The sequence below is a fragment of the Dipodomys ordii genome, unplaced genomic scaffold (genome assembly GCF_000151885.1).
Source record: "Dipodomys ordii isolate 6190 unplaced genomic scaffold, Dord_2.0 Scaffold3, whole genome shotgun sequence".
NCBI lineage: Eukaryota > Metazoa > Chordata > Mammalia > Rodentia > Heteromyidae > Dipodomys > Dipodomys ordii.
The window spans coordinates 35,224,813-35,238,515 of record NW_012267219.1 but is presented as its reverse complement, the minus strand read 5'-3'; the positions used below and the strand labels follow the sequence as shown (position 1 = coordinate 35,238,515).

Here is a 13,703-nt window from a genome sequence, read left to right as displayed (position 1 = left end):
GCCTTCACCTCACCCCCACCCCCCGCAGGAACCCCGTCCGCGCGGCGCCGCCGTCCCCTCCGAGCCGGGTCCCTCGCGTGGTCATGGTCACGTGACACCGAGCCGCCCAATCCCGGGCCGCTTCTCCGGCCGCCCCAGTCCCGCCGCTAGGCCTGTCGGGAGCCGTGGGACAGCGAGGGGCGGAGCGGGGCGCTGGGCCGACGTCAGCGTTTCTCGCGCGGGTTTCCGGGCCGGCGCGCGCGCTGCGGGGACGGGTGGCATCCTGCGGGGCTGAGTAGGTGGGCGGCGCGATCGAGTTGCTTGCACCCCAGGTTTTATTCCAGAATTGGTTGCATCAGTCGTCAGTTACTGTGATGGAGGGGGGGGGGGACTTTGGAATCAGGGGACCTGGAAGTGGAGGTCACGGTTCTAATCTGTAAAGCTGCCTGGTGAGATGTGAAAACTTTGTCAGCTTGATTTTGAAATTAGGGAAATTCTGCCTTTTGAAGTCTTAATACTTGATGTGATTTCAGCCTCCTTACCTAGGGTCTTACAGACCCGTCTCGCAGCGCCCACCTGATCACCATTTGGCCAAGACTTCATTAGATTACTTCGTGGACATAGGCTTTTGTTTCCCTAACTTGCAGGGTTAAAATCACGGCTCTGTATTAATTGCCCTGCTCAGTGCCAGTGGTAACAGACCTCCAGACCTTTAAACATGGGACCTCGTTGGCGTGTGGTCTTCATTTTGTAATTAGAGTTGTCCTGAAGAGGTCCAACTCCAGATGTTCCACATGTCAGACGTGGCTGCTCGCCCCCCTCCCCCCAAACGCCAATTTGAGTCAATGCCAGGCGCTGTTGGCTCCCCCTGTAAACCTTAGCTATCCAAGAGGCTGAGATCTGAGGATTCTGGTTCAAAGCCAGCCAAGGATAGGAATGCCCTTAACTCCAATTACAAAAAAAAAAAAAAGCCAGAAGCAGAGCTATTGCTCAAGATGTAGATTGCTAGTTTTGAGGTAAAAAGCTCAGGGACAGTGTCCAGGCAGAGTTCAAGCTCCGGGACTGGGGGCTTGCATACACACACCCAGACACAGGAGTCAAATAGTGATGAAGAGAGAGGAAAGTCAAAGGCTTATGAAGACCACAATCACTTTAGCCCATCTTCTCTGTATAGACAAGAATTTAGGGGCTGGGAAGGTGGCTCAGTGGTAGAGCGCTTGCCTCGCATGCATGAGGCCCTGGGTTCGATTCCTCAGCACCACATAAGCAGAAAAAACGCCGGAAGTGGTGCTATGGCTCAAGTGGTAGAGCACTAGCCATGAGGTGAAGAGCTGAGGGACAGTGCCCAGGCCCAGAGTTCAGGCTCCACGACCGACAAAAAAAAAAAAAAAATTAGATTTAAACAGAGATGAGAAGTCTGCAGACAGTCCTCGATTTAAACAGAGATGAGAAGTCTGCAGACAGTCCTTGTCTCTGTGTGACCTGACTGTTATCTCTAGTTCAGTGAAGGGTTTCTGGAGTTGTTACTGCTGTCATCACTTGAAAGCCCGTGGCTCATGCCTGTAATCCTAGCTCCTCAGGAGGCTGAGATCTCGAGATCGAGGTTCAAAGCCAGTCCCGGGCACGAATCCTTGAGACTCCAATCTCCAACTAACCACCAGAAAACCAGAAGTGGTGCTGTGGCTCAAGGGGTAGAGCTCTCACCTTGAGCTGAAGAGCTCAGGGACAGTGCCCAGACCCAGAGTTCAAGCCCCACAACCAACCAAAAAGAAAAAGAAAAAAAGGAGTAGGCTGGTTCTCAGAAAATGATCACTTCTCTAGGGTGTAGCCTCATCATTGTACTTGTCTTTCCCTCGATAGGCTCTGGTGTTCTGTAGGGGTAGTTTAGGTTCTTGATCACAAAGATGTTACTGATCAGTTCTGTGCTTTTGGAATTTAACATGATTGAGAGGAAGGCACGCTGAGTGAAGGACACAGGTGCAAAATGGAAGCCAAAGTGACAAATTTTTATCCTTTTTAACCAACTTGTGGGTCTAAGAGGACAGAGCTTTTGAGCAAAAGCTTTTAAGTACCTGATAGAAAATTTGTAATATTGAAAAATGTTACGGAACGCGTGTGAATCTACACTTGTATGTGCTACCCAGAACCTGTTATATGATAAATGACTATTGAGGGAATAAACAAATGGCCATCCTTCCCCTCCGATTTTGGTAAGACTCCAAACCACAGCTTGCAAAAGTGCATGTAGCTTGCTGGGTTGTTTAAAAACGAATTCTGGTCACTGCAAGTGTTTGTGAAGAGCAGCTTCTTAATATATTTTTCACTCAGGGGATTTGTCCTGGGGCAGCGAGGAGCTCTCCTGTAAGGGTTCTATGCTTAGACCTAGGCCACAGCTCAGTCGGGCCTGACAAAAGAAAGCATGTGGGATTATGGGAAGAGTTGTTGGGCTGAAGGGTGATGAAGGGCTCCCCCAGCCCACAGTGTCTCAGTCTGAGCTTGCTTTGCTTGTGGGCCTGGCCTGAGAGCAGAGTCCCTCAAGCTCTACAAGTGTCTGGAGCCGGAGCCCGTGGCTCGTGCCTGTAATCTGGAGGCTGAGATCTGATGATCCCGATTCAAAGCTAGCCTGGGCAGTCAAAGCTCTTTCACTTAACTACCCAAAACGCCGGAAGTGGAGTGGCAGAGTTCGAATCCCACCCCCTCCTGCAAATGCTGAGCACGTGAAACTTGTGCAAAAGGACAAATCGACGCAGCAGTAAGACCTCAATACCACACTCGGGGGAAGCCCAATGACAGCCAGGGAACAAAGACGACCCGCGAGCTTGGGAGTGAAACACCGAGAGATGATCAACGCCGCGCTCCTCCGAGCCCCACTTCCGCCCGGGTCACGGAAGCTCGCCGCCCCGCACGCCGCACGCCTGGTGCTCCGCTGATCCCTTCCGGCGAGGTGCCTGTCACGCTAGCCTTTTCGGTCCGGCCCGCTCTTGTTCCGCGCCCGCTGCTGCGCGCACTTCCGCCGGAACTGGGGAGAGAGCGGCTCCCCCAGCGCGGGTGCTCCCGAAGGTCGGGTCCGGCGTCCCGCGGGGCCGGGGTGGGGGCAGGGGTCCTGTCTGCCGCGCCTCTCTCCCTGGAGGGTGGGGTGGGTGGGGTGGGTACGCGGGGAGCCCCTCACCGATGGATCGAGGCCTGAAGGGTGCACCTTGGCCCCGGCCGAGCGTTCGTCCTCTCGGTGACCTGTCAGAACCGAGAAGACAGACCCGTGCGCCCGGGGTAGGGGAGCACCCCGAACCCCTGTAACCGTGCGGCTGGTCGTGAGCCTAGAACCTTCTAACGCTGCCCCTTTTCCCTCCCCGCCAGCCCTCCGACCATGCCCGCGGGTGTGTCCTGGCCCAGCTACTTGAAAATGTTGGCGGCCAGCCTCCTGGCCATGTGCGCCGGTGCCCAAGTGGTGCACAGGTACTACAGGCCCGACCTGGTGAGTGCGCGCCTGGTGAGAGCAGCACGGGGCGCCCCGAGGCCCTTGGGCGCACGTCTGCCCGCCCTGAGACCCCCCGTGTTGGCCTCCACTTATCCCTCAAGCGGCCCCTTGCCTCAGACCTCCCTCCACAGCATAGCCGCTGCCCACCTCTGGCCTGTCTCCCACCTTTCCCTACTTTCATCCCTCTCGATCCTTGCAGCATCCACAAACCCATCAAACACAAACCTACCTCATTCTTTTTCTCTGGCATGCCGTCTTCCCACGTCTTGGCTGGTTTTCCTTCTTTTAAACTTCAGATCATTGCTCAGATACCTCCTCCAGCTTTGACAGTTTTTTGGCCAGTTAGCTCCCAAATGATTTTTGGTTTTGTTGTTGTTGATCCAGTACTGGGGCTGGAACTTAGGGCCTCAGTGTTGTCCCTCAGCTTTTTCTCTCAAGGCTGACACTACCACTTGAAACACAGCTTCACTTTCCATTTAAAAGCTTTTTGGTGGTTAAATGGAGATGAGCCCAGATTGGCTTTGAACTGTGATCCTTAGATACCAGCCTCTTGAGTAGTGAGGATTACAGGCATGAGCTACTGGTAAATAGCCCAAATGATTATTAAATCCTTTTAAGACCTTCCTTTCCATAGAGCATGTGTCCCAATTTGAAGGTATTTATTCTTATGTTTGCTTCCATTGAATGCAAAACTACAGGATAGGAAGGTATTAAGTCTGCTTTCACTTTCGAATCTCAAGTCACAGTAATCCTTCACGTCCATCCCAGGGAACCACGTTCAGGCAAGCAGGCACAGAAGAAAGATTATTATAGGGTTTATTAGAGGGGCCATATTTCCCAGGAGAAGGATCGCATGGCTCTGTCCCTATCCAAGTGGCAGGAGGGTCTGGGTGCCATGTAGGTCTGGGCGGAGAGAGGGAGTGGCCAGCTGTGTGGCCCAAACTCTTAAGTCAGGGAGGAACTCAGGTATGGTGCAGCTGAGGACCAAAGGTTGGGGATAATACTAACATTCTCTGCTTTGTTGTTTAATAAAAATAGGGGAACTAGCCCAGGGGATATGTGGGTGGAAGTCATTTTTTCTGAAGCTATTTCCTGCTGTAAAGGGGTGAAGTAGTCAGGGGTCCCTGATTTGTTGGCTGGGTGGGGTACCATTGAAGAGGCATTTGCTTGCTAGTTTGGTTGGTAAAGGTACTCATCTTTTCCATGACAATAATTATCTAAAATGCACGACACAATTAGTAAAAGGCAAAAATTGCTGTTAGCAGCTCAAGAAAGGAATAAGCCAGGGAGGGATTGATTCCCAGAGGGGCTATCAAAGTCCTTAGATTGCCTTTTCTGTCTTGGATTGGAGACATAGCATGGTACGTGACTCCCCGCATCCTGGAGTGGGGAGTAAGACTTTTCCCACCTTAGGATCACAGTAACCCGAGGAGGAGGTTGCAGAGATATTTAAAGGTACCAGAGCCAACTGGTATCATGGACTCTTTTGGCTACTTCCTGTTGGCCTGGGGGGTGTCAAGGAGTCTCTGGAGCTGGGGTCTTTAATGTCTGTGTCTGTGCTGGGCAAGGCAGGGCAATGTCAGTGAAATCTCTGATTGCCTGTAGTAACAGGTTGGCTTTGACTTGTTCCCAGGTAGTGTCCTGGGTGGAGGGGCTGTTGGCCTGTTAAAAGAAACTTTTGGAAAGGTCAGGCAAAAAGGTAACAAGGTGAGTTAACATGAATAACATAGTAGAATACACACTGGCCATGGGCCAGAAAAGTTCCATTTGGAGCATAATCCCAGTTGTGGCCCATTACAGGGAAGGAGGAATAACTGGACTGAGGGCAGGGGGTGTCTAGGCCTTTTTTGGGGACAGCATAATGGACTGGTTGGGAGTAACCAGTCAGGCAGGGGCTACTATAAATACAAATAGCAGGCAACAAAGGCAAGACTGTAACTTTCTGTCCAGTTAGAAGGTGACATTAGGTAGGCAAGTAACTATTTCTCTTGATCTCCCAGCTCTGATTAATTTTGAAAGGGCTAGAGTAGCAAAAGGAGTCTGTCACAAAGGCCCTTTTTATTTCCAGTTAAAGCAACAAGGAGGTCAGTGGAGATAGAGATTACTTATAACTTAAAGATTGACTAACAATTACTTGTCAGACTTTTGTAATAACAGACCTCAGTAGATGTTTTTAAACTGCAATTGATTGGTACTCTAGGTACTGCCATTGCCTCTAGGCAGCCTGTTTAAAATGGCTTATATACAACATTTAGCTTTTAACAAATTTACAGATCTTTTCTTGGGCTACAACAGCTTAGCCTGTTTAGCACTCTAGTTTGCAGAAGCGTTTTTCTGGCTGGCTGAGAAAAGTTGATCTCTTGTGACCCTAACAATGCCTACCTGTGTAGGCCTTTAGACAAATCTCAATAGGGACACAATCTCAGGTCCACAGACTTACTTTCCTTAACAGATGAATTCGTGTGGCTGGTGCCAGCCTAAGAGTCACTGCCAATTAGTACTTTTTTTTGAGCAGATACAGGGAGTTTGGAATTTAAACTATCCCCCCCCCCATTTTACAACCTTAGCTTTTTTTACTGCCCACGATCATAGATGACTGGCAAGTTCCTGCCCAGTTATGAAGTAGACAGACATGATGGACTTTAGAAAGGCATGCTTATGAACTTTGAAAGGCATGTTTATGAGTGTGAAATGTGACCAATAAATATTTGGAGAATGAAGAGTGTGAATGTGGGCATCCAGAGGGGAGAAATTTAACTTAATGGTAATTTATGCCTTTATTGAATTGGGAACTGAGAATTAGAAATTCTTTTCAAGGTGTTAAATTTGATGGGGAAAGGAGATTAAATAGTATTGTGCAAGTAATTGCCAGATTCTGCCAGGAGTTACAGCATGGACAGTGGTTTAAGTACAAGTTAACAAACATGTTGTTGCAGTTAATTAATTGTACTTTATTGTTGTTAGGTAGTTAAATTGGCTGCTGAGTAAAGAGACCACCATGGGGTATTCAGACTAGGGATAGGTTTATTCAGTGAACTGCCTGCAGACCCCAGGCCAAGTTGGTGAGAGACTGGCTGGCCCCCGGCCATGTCTTATCTAGGGTAAGGGCAGGGGAGAAGGTGTGGCCTAATGGGAGGTGTGGCCAGGTGGGAGAAGGGTGTGGCCACACTGGGATCCAGATGTAACCTCAGTGGAGGAGGGTGTGACTTCCTCCAAGTGTGCCAGTTGCCTAGGTAACACAGGTACTGGGCAGAGACTTAGCCGAGAGGAGGGAGGAGTCTGCCCTCCTTACATTTGTCACTACAACTTTGGAGGTATTTATCCCTGTTTCCAAGTGAGGAATCAGGTTCATAAGAGAGAAAATGATTTCTCAAGATCAGAGCTTCATGAGGCATTGCTTTAAGGATCTAAAGCCCAAGCTTTCTGTTTGGTGTCTCTCTTTTTTCTTGTCAATAGTACCCACATTTGTAAATAATCCAAATTGAAGTTCACGTGTGTAGAGTAAAAATTGAAAACCCCTCCACTTGTAACCCTCTTTCTCCTGTGTACTCCCCATTCCCACAGTGCTTGTGGAGGTTTGTTCCACATATGTAGGAGTTCACATATGCATGTCTCTACAACTTAATCTGTTTTGTTCACATTGATGTGCATAGACTGCATAAACATTTGTGTATATTAATGTTCTTTATTCTTCCTTCTTCCTCCTCCTTCTCCTCCTTCTCCTTCTTCCTTCTTCCTTCTTCTTCCTCTTCCTTCTTCCTTCTTCTTTCTTTCTTCCTCTTCCTTCCATGCCAGTACTGAGGCTTGAACTCAGGGCCAGGGCACTGCTCCTTAGCTTTTTCACTCAAGTCTAGTCCTCTTCACTTGAGCCACACCTCCAGTTCCAGCTTTTTGGTAGTTAATTGGAGATGACATTCTTAGACTTCCTTGCTTTGGTTGGCTTCCAATTGTGATCCTTCGATCGTAGCCTCCTGAGTACCTAGGATTATAAACATTCTGGCTGGTCTTTTTAATCATTTTAGAGTTGTGTTTTTCACTCTGTGTGTGTGTGTGTGTGTGTGTGTGTGTGTGTCCTGGTCTTGAACTCAGGGCTTAAGTGTTGACCCTGAAGCTCTTTTGCTCAGGCTAGTGCTTGAGCCACAACTTCACTTCTGGCTTTTTGGTGGTTAATTGGAGATAAGACTTTCATAGACTTAGTTGCCTGCTTTGGCCTCAAAACATGATCCTTAGATCTCAGCCTCTTTTTTTTTTTTATTTCTTTGACCCAACAATTGTTTAAGAGCGTGTTTTTTAATTTACACGCCTAACAATCTTCCTAATTTCTTTCAGTGAACTGATTTCTAGCTTCCTTCCAGTATGGAAGGGAAAGATACTCTGCATGACTTTGATCTTTATAAATTCATTGATAATTGTTTGTAGCCAAACATACGGTCTATTCAAACATATTCCTATACTTGAGAAGATATATCCTGCTTTGTTGTCAATAGAGTATTCTTTTTTTTTTTTTTTTGCCAGTTGTGGACCTGAACTCTGGGCCTGGGCGCTGTCCCTCAGCTCTTCAGCTCAAGGCGAGCACTCTACTGCTTGAGCCACAGCGCCACTTCCGGCTTTTTCTGTTTATGTGGTGCTGAGGAATTGAACCCAGGGCCTCATGCATGCAAGGCAAACACACTACCACTGAGCCACCTTCCCAGCCCAGATCTCAGCCTCTTGAGTAGCTAGGATTACAGGGGTGAGCCACTGGTGTTTGTTTAATGTGGTACTGGGGAGCAAACTCAGAGCCTTATGCTTGTAAGGCAACATTGTGTTGTGTTTTGTTACATAGCTCTTCCATAAATTACTTGTGCAATCCCTTTTGACATTTAGGTGCTATGTTGTTTTTGTACAGACAGTACCACAACAACAGTCTTTTGCCACTTCAGACTGCTTCTTTTTTTAAGAATGAAGATCCTTTCTGGGAATGTGGCTTAGTGGTAGAGTGCTTGCCTAGCTTGCATAAAGCCCTGGGTTCGATTCCTCAGTACCACATTCATAGAAAAAGCCAGAAGTGGAGCTGTGACTCCAAGTGGTAGAGTGCTTGCCTTGAGCAAAAGAAGCTCAGGGACAATAGTGCCCAGGCCTGAGTTCAAGCCCCAGGACTGGCAAAATTTTTAAAAAAAATCTCTACCTCCAGTTTCCTGCCTCTAGCTTAGGCAGGAATAGCAATCAGCCCTTCACCAAGGAAAGAATGCCTAGAATTTGACCCTGGGATGTTGAATTTTTATTTCCTGATCTCAGAATTGGGAGCATGCAAAGGTTGTTACCAGCACCTACCTTTACTTGAGGCAAGGCAGTTGAGAAAGGTCATACTCAGCTTGGCTGGGGTAGTAATAATGGCAGTCCAATACTTCTGTAGGCACGAAGGGCAGGCCTGCGGCTGTTTAGGCTATTCTTTTACTAATATTTAAGAATGTAGTCTTTTAGAATTGTACCATCCATTGCTGTTACTGTCATGACAGCTAGCAACTCATTTATTTTTTGTAATAAAGACTTTCAGTCTGACAGAAAAGAGGAGACCATGGTGCTAGCAAAGGTTCGTGCTTAGGGCTGTTGTAAGGGAGAAATGTTAAGAAGGCTTTATTCAGCCGGGCCCTGGTGGCTCACGCCTGTAATCCTAGCTACTCAGGAGGCTGAGATCTGAGGATCGTGGTTCAAAGCCAGCCCGGGCAGGAGAGAACGTGAGACTCCTATCTCCAATAAAACCACCAGAAAACCGGAAGTGGCGCTGTAGCTCAAGTGGTAGAGCGCTCACCTTGAGCTGAAGAGCTGAGGGACAGCGCCCAGGCCCAGAGTTCAAGCCCCATGACCGACAAAAAAAAAAAAAAAAAAGAAGGCTTTATTCAAACTAGGTGCTAGTGGCTCATGCCTGTAATCCTAGCTACTTAGGAGACTGAGATCTGTGAATCACAGTTTGAAGCTACCCTGGGCAGAAAAGTCAGTCATGGGGCTTGAACTCTGGGTCTCGGAGCTCTTCTGCTCAAGGCAAGTGCTCTACCACTTGAGCCACAGCACCACTTTCAGTTTTCTCATGGCTAATTGGAGAAAAGAGTCTCATGGACTTTCCTTATCAGGCTGGCTTTGAACTGTGATCCTCAGATCTCAGCCTCCTGAGTAGCTAGGATTACAAGTGTGAGCCACTGGCACGCTGCTTTATCTTCAATTGTACCTGCACAAAGATGAATGTGGAGCTGTGACTCAAGCAGTAGAGTGCCAGCTTTGAATGAACAAGAGTGCAAGGCCCTGAATTTAAGCTCTTGTACCAACACACACACACACACACACACACACACACACACACACAAAGAACGAAGGGAAGGAAGGAAGGGAAAGGAAAGGAAAGGAAAAAGAAAAGGTAAAAGACTTTGTTCTAGTTGTCCAGCCTGGCCTATGAGAATAGCACAGGAGGAAACTTTACTTATGTGGAGCCCAGGAGTTATAATTTCTATTTCTTACTGCCTCAGTGCTGACACCAACAGATTCCCTTGGATTATTCTGGAGGAAAAAAAAAATACATGTAGCTAGGCACCAGAGGCTCATGCCTGCAATCCTAGCTACTTAGGAGACTGAGATATGAGGATTGCGGCTCAAAGCCAGCCTGGGCAGGAAAGTCCATGAGATTCTTATTTCCAATAAACTACTAAAGCCAGAAGTGGCACTGTGGCTCAAGTGGGAGAGTGCTAGCCTCAGGGACAGTGCCTAAGCCCTTAGTTCAAACCTTAGGATCAACAAACGGAAGTGCACATGCACATGCACGCACGTACACACACACACACACACACAAAACCATGTACACAACTCACCATGTCTCACCCCTACTATGTAGTACTCAATGCACTGTCTGTCCTCTCCTCTATAATTCTTAGTAGCTTTCTGACATCTGCCTTCCTCTGCTTTCCTGCAGTCTCTCCTCAACAAAGCTACCACTGACATCTTTTTATACTGGAGTCATCAGTTCATGTCATTCTAATGTCCAGTGTCTTCCCATTTCAGAGTAAAAGCCACTGGAGACTTTATACCCTGTACTCTTGTTTCCTAATCTCCTTTGAACAATTTGTATTAGTGTAACTAACAACCCAGGAATATGAAGTTACACTCATGCCCCAGGTCTCTTTGGGATTCTACTGGCCTGAAACACTCCTCCCTACCTGCATGACTGCCTTCTCCTTCATGTCTGTTCAGAACTCACCCCAGCCAATAGGCACGTGAAAAGATGCTCAGCTTCATTAACCATCAGTGAAATGCCACAGAGAGTGCTCACAGCATACCCACTAGGGTGGCCACAATAATTCAGGACATTTATTGCCAGGGACATGGAGAAACTGGACCTCTCTACCCTGTTGATGGGAAAGCAAAATAGTACAGTGCTTTGGGAAATAGCTGTCAAGGCCTCAGACAGGGTCAGCCTATGACTTAGCAGTTGTAGGTTTATACCCGGCAGTCATGAAGAAACATGTCCACATACCAACTTATGGGAACTTGTTTGTACATGTTCACAGCTGCATTATTTAGTAGAGTCAAGATGGTGGAAACAGTCCAGATGTCTACTGGCTGATAAATGCATAAAAGGTGGCATATCTATACTATGGAATATTAAAGAGAAGTACTGATCTATGTTACAACATAGGATGAACCTTGAGAACAGCATGCATTATGAAAGGGCCCAGTCACAAAGTACCATGTATGATTCCTTTTTATAAAATGTCCAGAATAGGCAAATCTATATTGACATGAATAGGACTCTGTTGGAACCAGAGGAGAAATTAATATTAATGGGTATGAAGTTTTTTTTGAGGGAGGTGAAAATGTTCTGACATTTATTATAATAGACTCACAACTCTGAATATATCATACTAAACACGATTTGTGGTGTTTAGGATCATACATATACTGGGCCAGCATTCTACCAGAGCCAGCCCTGAATTGGACATGTTAAATAAGGAATGGTGTGGAGTGAAAATTATATCCCAAATGATTACCAACAAAACAGAACACCTCTAGTTTTCTTGATTAGCTTCCTCCAGTGGAAGGATTTTTTATCTTTCTTTCATTGCTTTGTGCATTAAACATAGGAGGCACTTAATTTTTTTTTTTGAGTAAGTGAATGGATTTCTAATAGCTGTGTCCTTTGCTAGGTTCATGGTAGGGAGTTAGCACCACATTCAGGAATGAATTTCCAGATGTGGAAAGTTTTACCAGAGTTGGTGAGCCCATCTGAGAATCAGCACAGACTTTCCCTCTGTGAGTCCTGGGGACCTGGGCATTGCCAGGATGGTAGAGTTATATATACAAGGCTAGAAAAGGATTTAGATCAGCCAGAGGTTCTCACAGTTTTTTTGTTTGTTTTTGTTGTTGTTGAGTAACAAATGGGGTATTTTTTTAACTTTAGAAAATCCTTCAGATCACATTGAATTATGGCTTAAGAAATTACTGGTATCTGGTTTGTTTTGTTTTGTTGTCTTTTTGTAGACAATACCTGAAATTCCACCAAAGCCTGGAGAACTCAAAACAGAGCTTTTGGGACTGAAAGAGAGACAACACAAACCTCAGGTTGCAGAACAGTAAAAACTTCAGAACTCAACGATGCCAAGAATTCTGTAAATGAGAAGTCTTAAATATGTATTAAACACAACATTGTGTTAAACTTCTTGTGGCTAAGCACCTAGTGCTGTGCTGATAGCAGAATTGGTGCTTTGTCTATATTCACTGATAAGGTGGACTTGTCATTATGGTTTGACCAAAATGCCAAACTACCTATTCTCAGTCTCTTGCATGTGGACTGGAAGATAGTTGTCTTATATATCATGTAAGAGTGAGCATTTGCCATATTTCCTGCCATTTTAGTTCTGGCTTTTATCTGAATTAGCTTGAGTATAATGGCTGATGGGAATTATAAACTTAAACATAGTAAAACTGATATTGACAATGAATGTATATGAGACCCAAGTTAATATTTCTGTAAATAATAAAAGTACTTGTATTAAACTATATTATGTCAAATGTTCTCTTGGAGTTGTGTCCATAATAATACTGATCTGATCTGTCAAAAATGCTGCAAAATTTGAGAGACTGCAGATTTGAGAAGCCAAATTCAAATTGGCATTTAATTTTTCTTAAAAAAATATAGAGAGAGGCTGGGAAGGTAGCTTGGTGGTAGAGTGCTTGCCTTGAATGCTTGAGGCCCTGAGTTCGACTCCTGAGCACCACATAAACAGCAAAAGCTGAAAGTGGCTCTGTGGCTCAAGTGGTAGACTGCTAGCCTTGAGCTGAAGAGCTCAGGACAGCGCCCAGGCCCAAAGTTCAAGCTCCACAACCGACCAAAAAAAAATATATATATATATATACACACATATACATAGTGGGGCACTGGTGGCCAGATTGAGATCTGAAGATCATAATTGAAAGCTGAAAGAGGCACTGTGGCTCAGGTGGTGGGAAAAAGCAAACCAAGAAAACCGAACAAAAAGCAGTGGGGAAAGAGTAAAAGAGGAAGAGAACAAAATAATACAGAATGCCTTTTGTTTTATGTTATTTTTGCATAGAAAGTTTTTCACAGTTCTGCATCTTTAGAGAGGATGTCTAGACAAAGAATTCTTTGCCAATGAGCAAGTTACTACCTGACATGGGTCTTTGCTGTTAAAGTCTTAGATTTGATTCTTTTGTGCCCTGTCATTTTGTACCTTAGCACATTCTGTCAGCAGTAGGAGAGTGGAGTTCATGGAGTCTTAGAGACTTAGGCCAAGGCTGAAATTGAACAGCCTCTTGAGTAGCTAGCCTTAGGGCTAGCCTCTTGAGTAGCTAGAATTACAGTGTTGAGCCACCAAGTGTCCAGCTTAAAACAAGAACAGCAAACTGGTTTTTAGAAAGTGAAGTTAATTGTTACATAGATGCCATTTCTAAGAGTAGTATAAGAGTTGGAGTTTGAGAACCTTTTTTTTTTTTTAGCAGTACTGTGGCTCAAACTCGGGGTCTTGCACTTACTAGGCTGGTGCTCTGTTATTTGCCCGGTACTTCTGTCATCTTTATTTCAATAAGTGCTGGTTCTTTTTTTTGGGGGGGGGGTCTGGTCGTGGAGCCTGAGCTCTGGGCCTGGGTGCTGTCCCTCAGCTCTTCAGCTCAAGGCTGGCGCTCTACCACTTAAGCTACAGCATCACTTCCAGCTTTTTTCTTTTTGCTTATGTGGTGTTGAGGAATCGAACCCAGTGCCTCATGC

General features: G+C 46.1%; 1 protein-coding gene across 2 annotated transcripts; it reads left to right on the top strand.

Moving 5' to 3' along the window:
• The first annotated feature begins 172 nt into the window (after nt 1-172).
• On the top strand, nt 173-12,478 carry LOC105986863 (chromosome unknown open reading frame, human C12orf73). Of its 2 annotated transcripts, none has more exons than XM_013017989.1 (3): nt 173-278; nt 3,334-3,451; nt 11,960-12,478. In XM_013017989.1, the coding sequence occupies exons 2-3, from the start codon at nt 3,344-3,346 to the stop codon at nt 12,053-12,055; spliced, it is 204 nt and encodes a 67-aa protein (XP_012873443.1). In that variant the 5' UTR covers nt 173-278; nt 3,334-3,343; the 3' UTR covers nt 12,056-12,478. The 2 variants fall into 2 exon arrangements, with proteins under 2 accessions (XP_012873443.1, XP_012873436.1); XM_013017982.1 differs by lacking the exon at nt 173-278 and adding an exon at nt 2,942-3,039.
• The last annotated feature ends 1,225 nt before the right edge of the window (nt 12,479-13,703 follow it).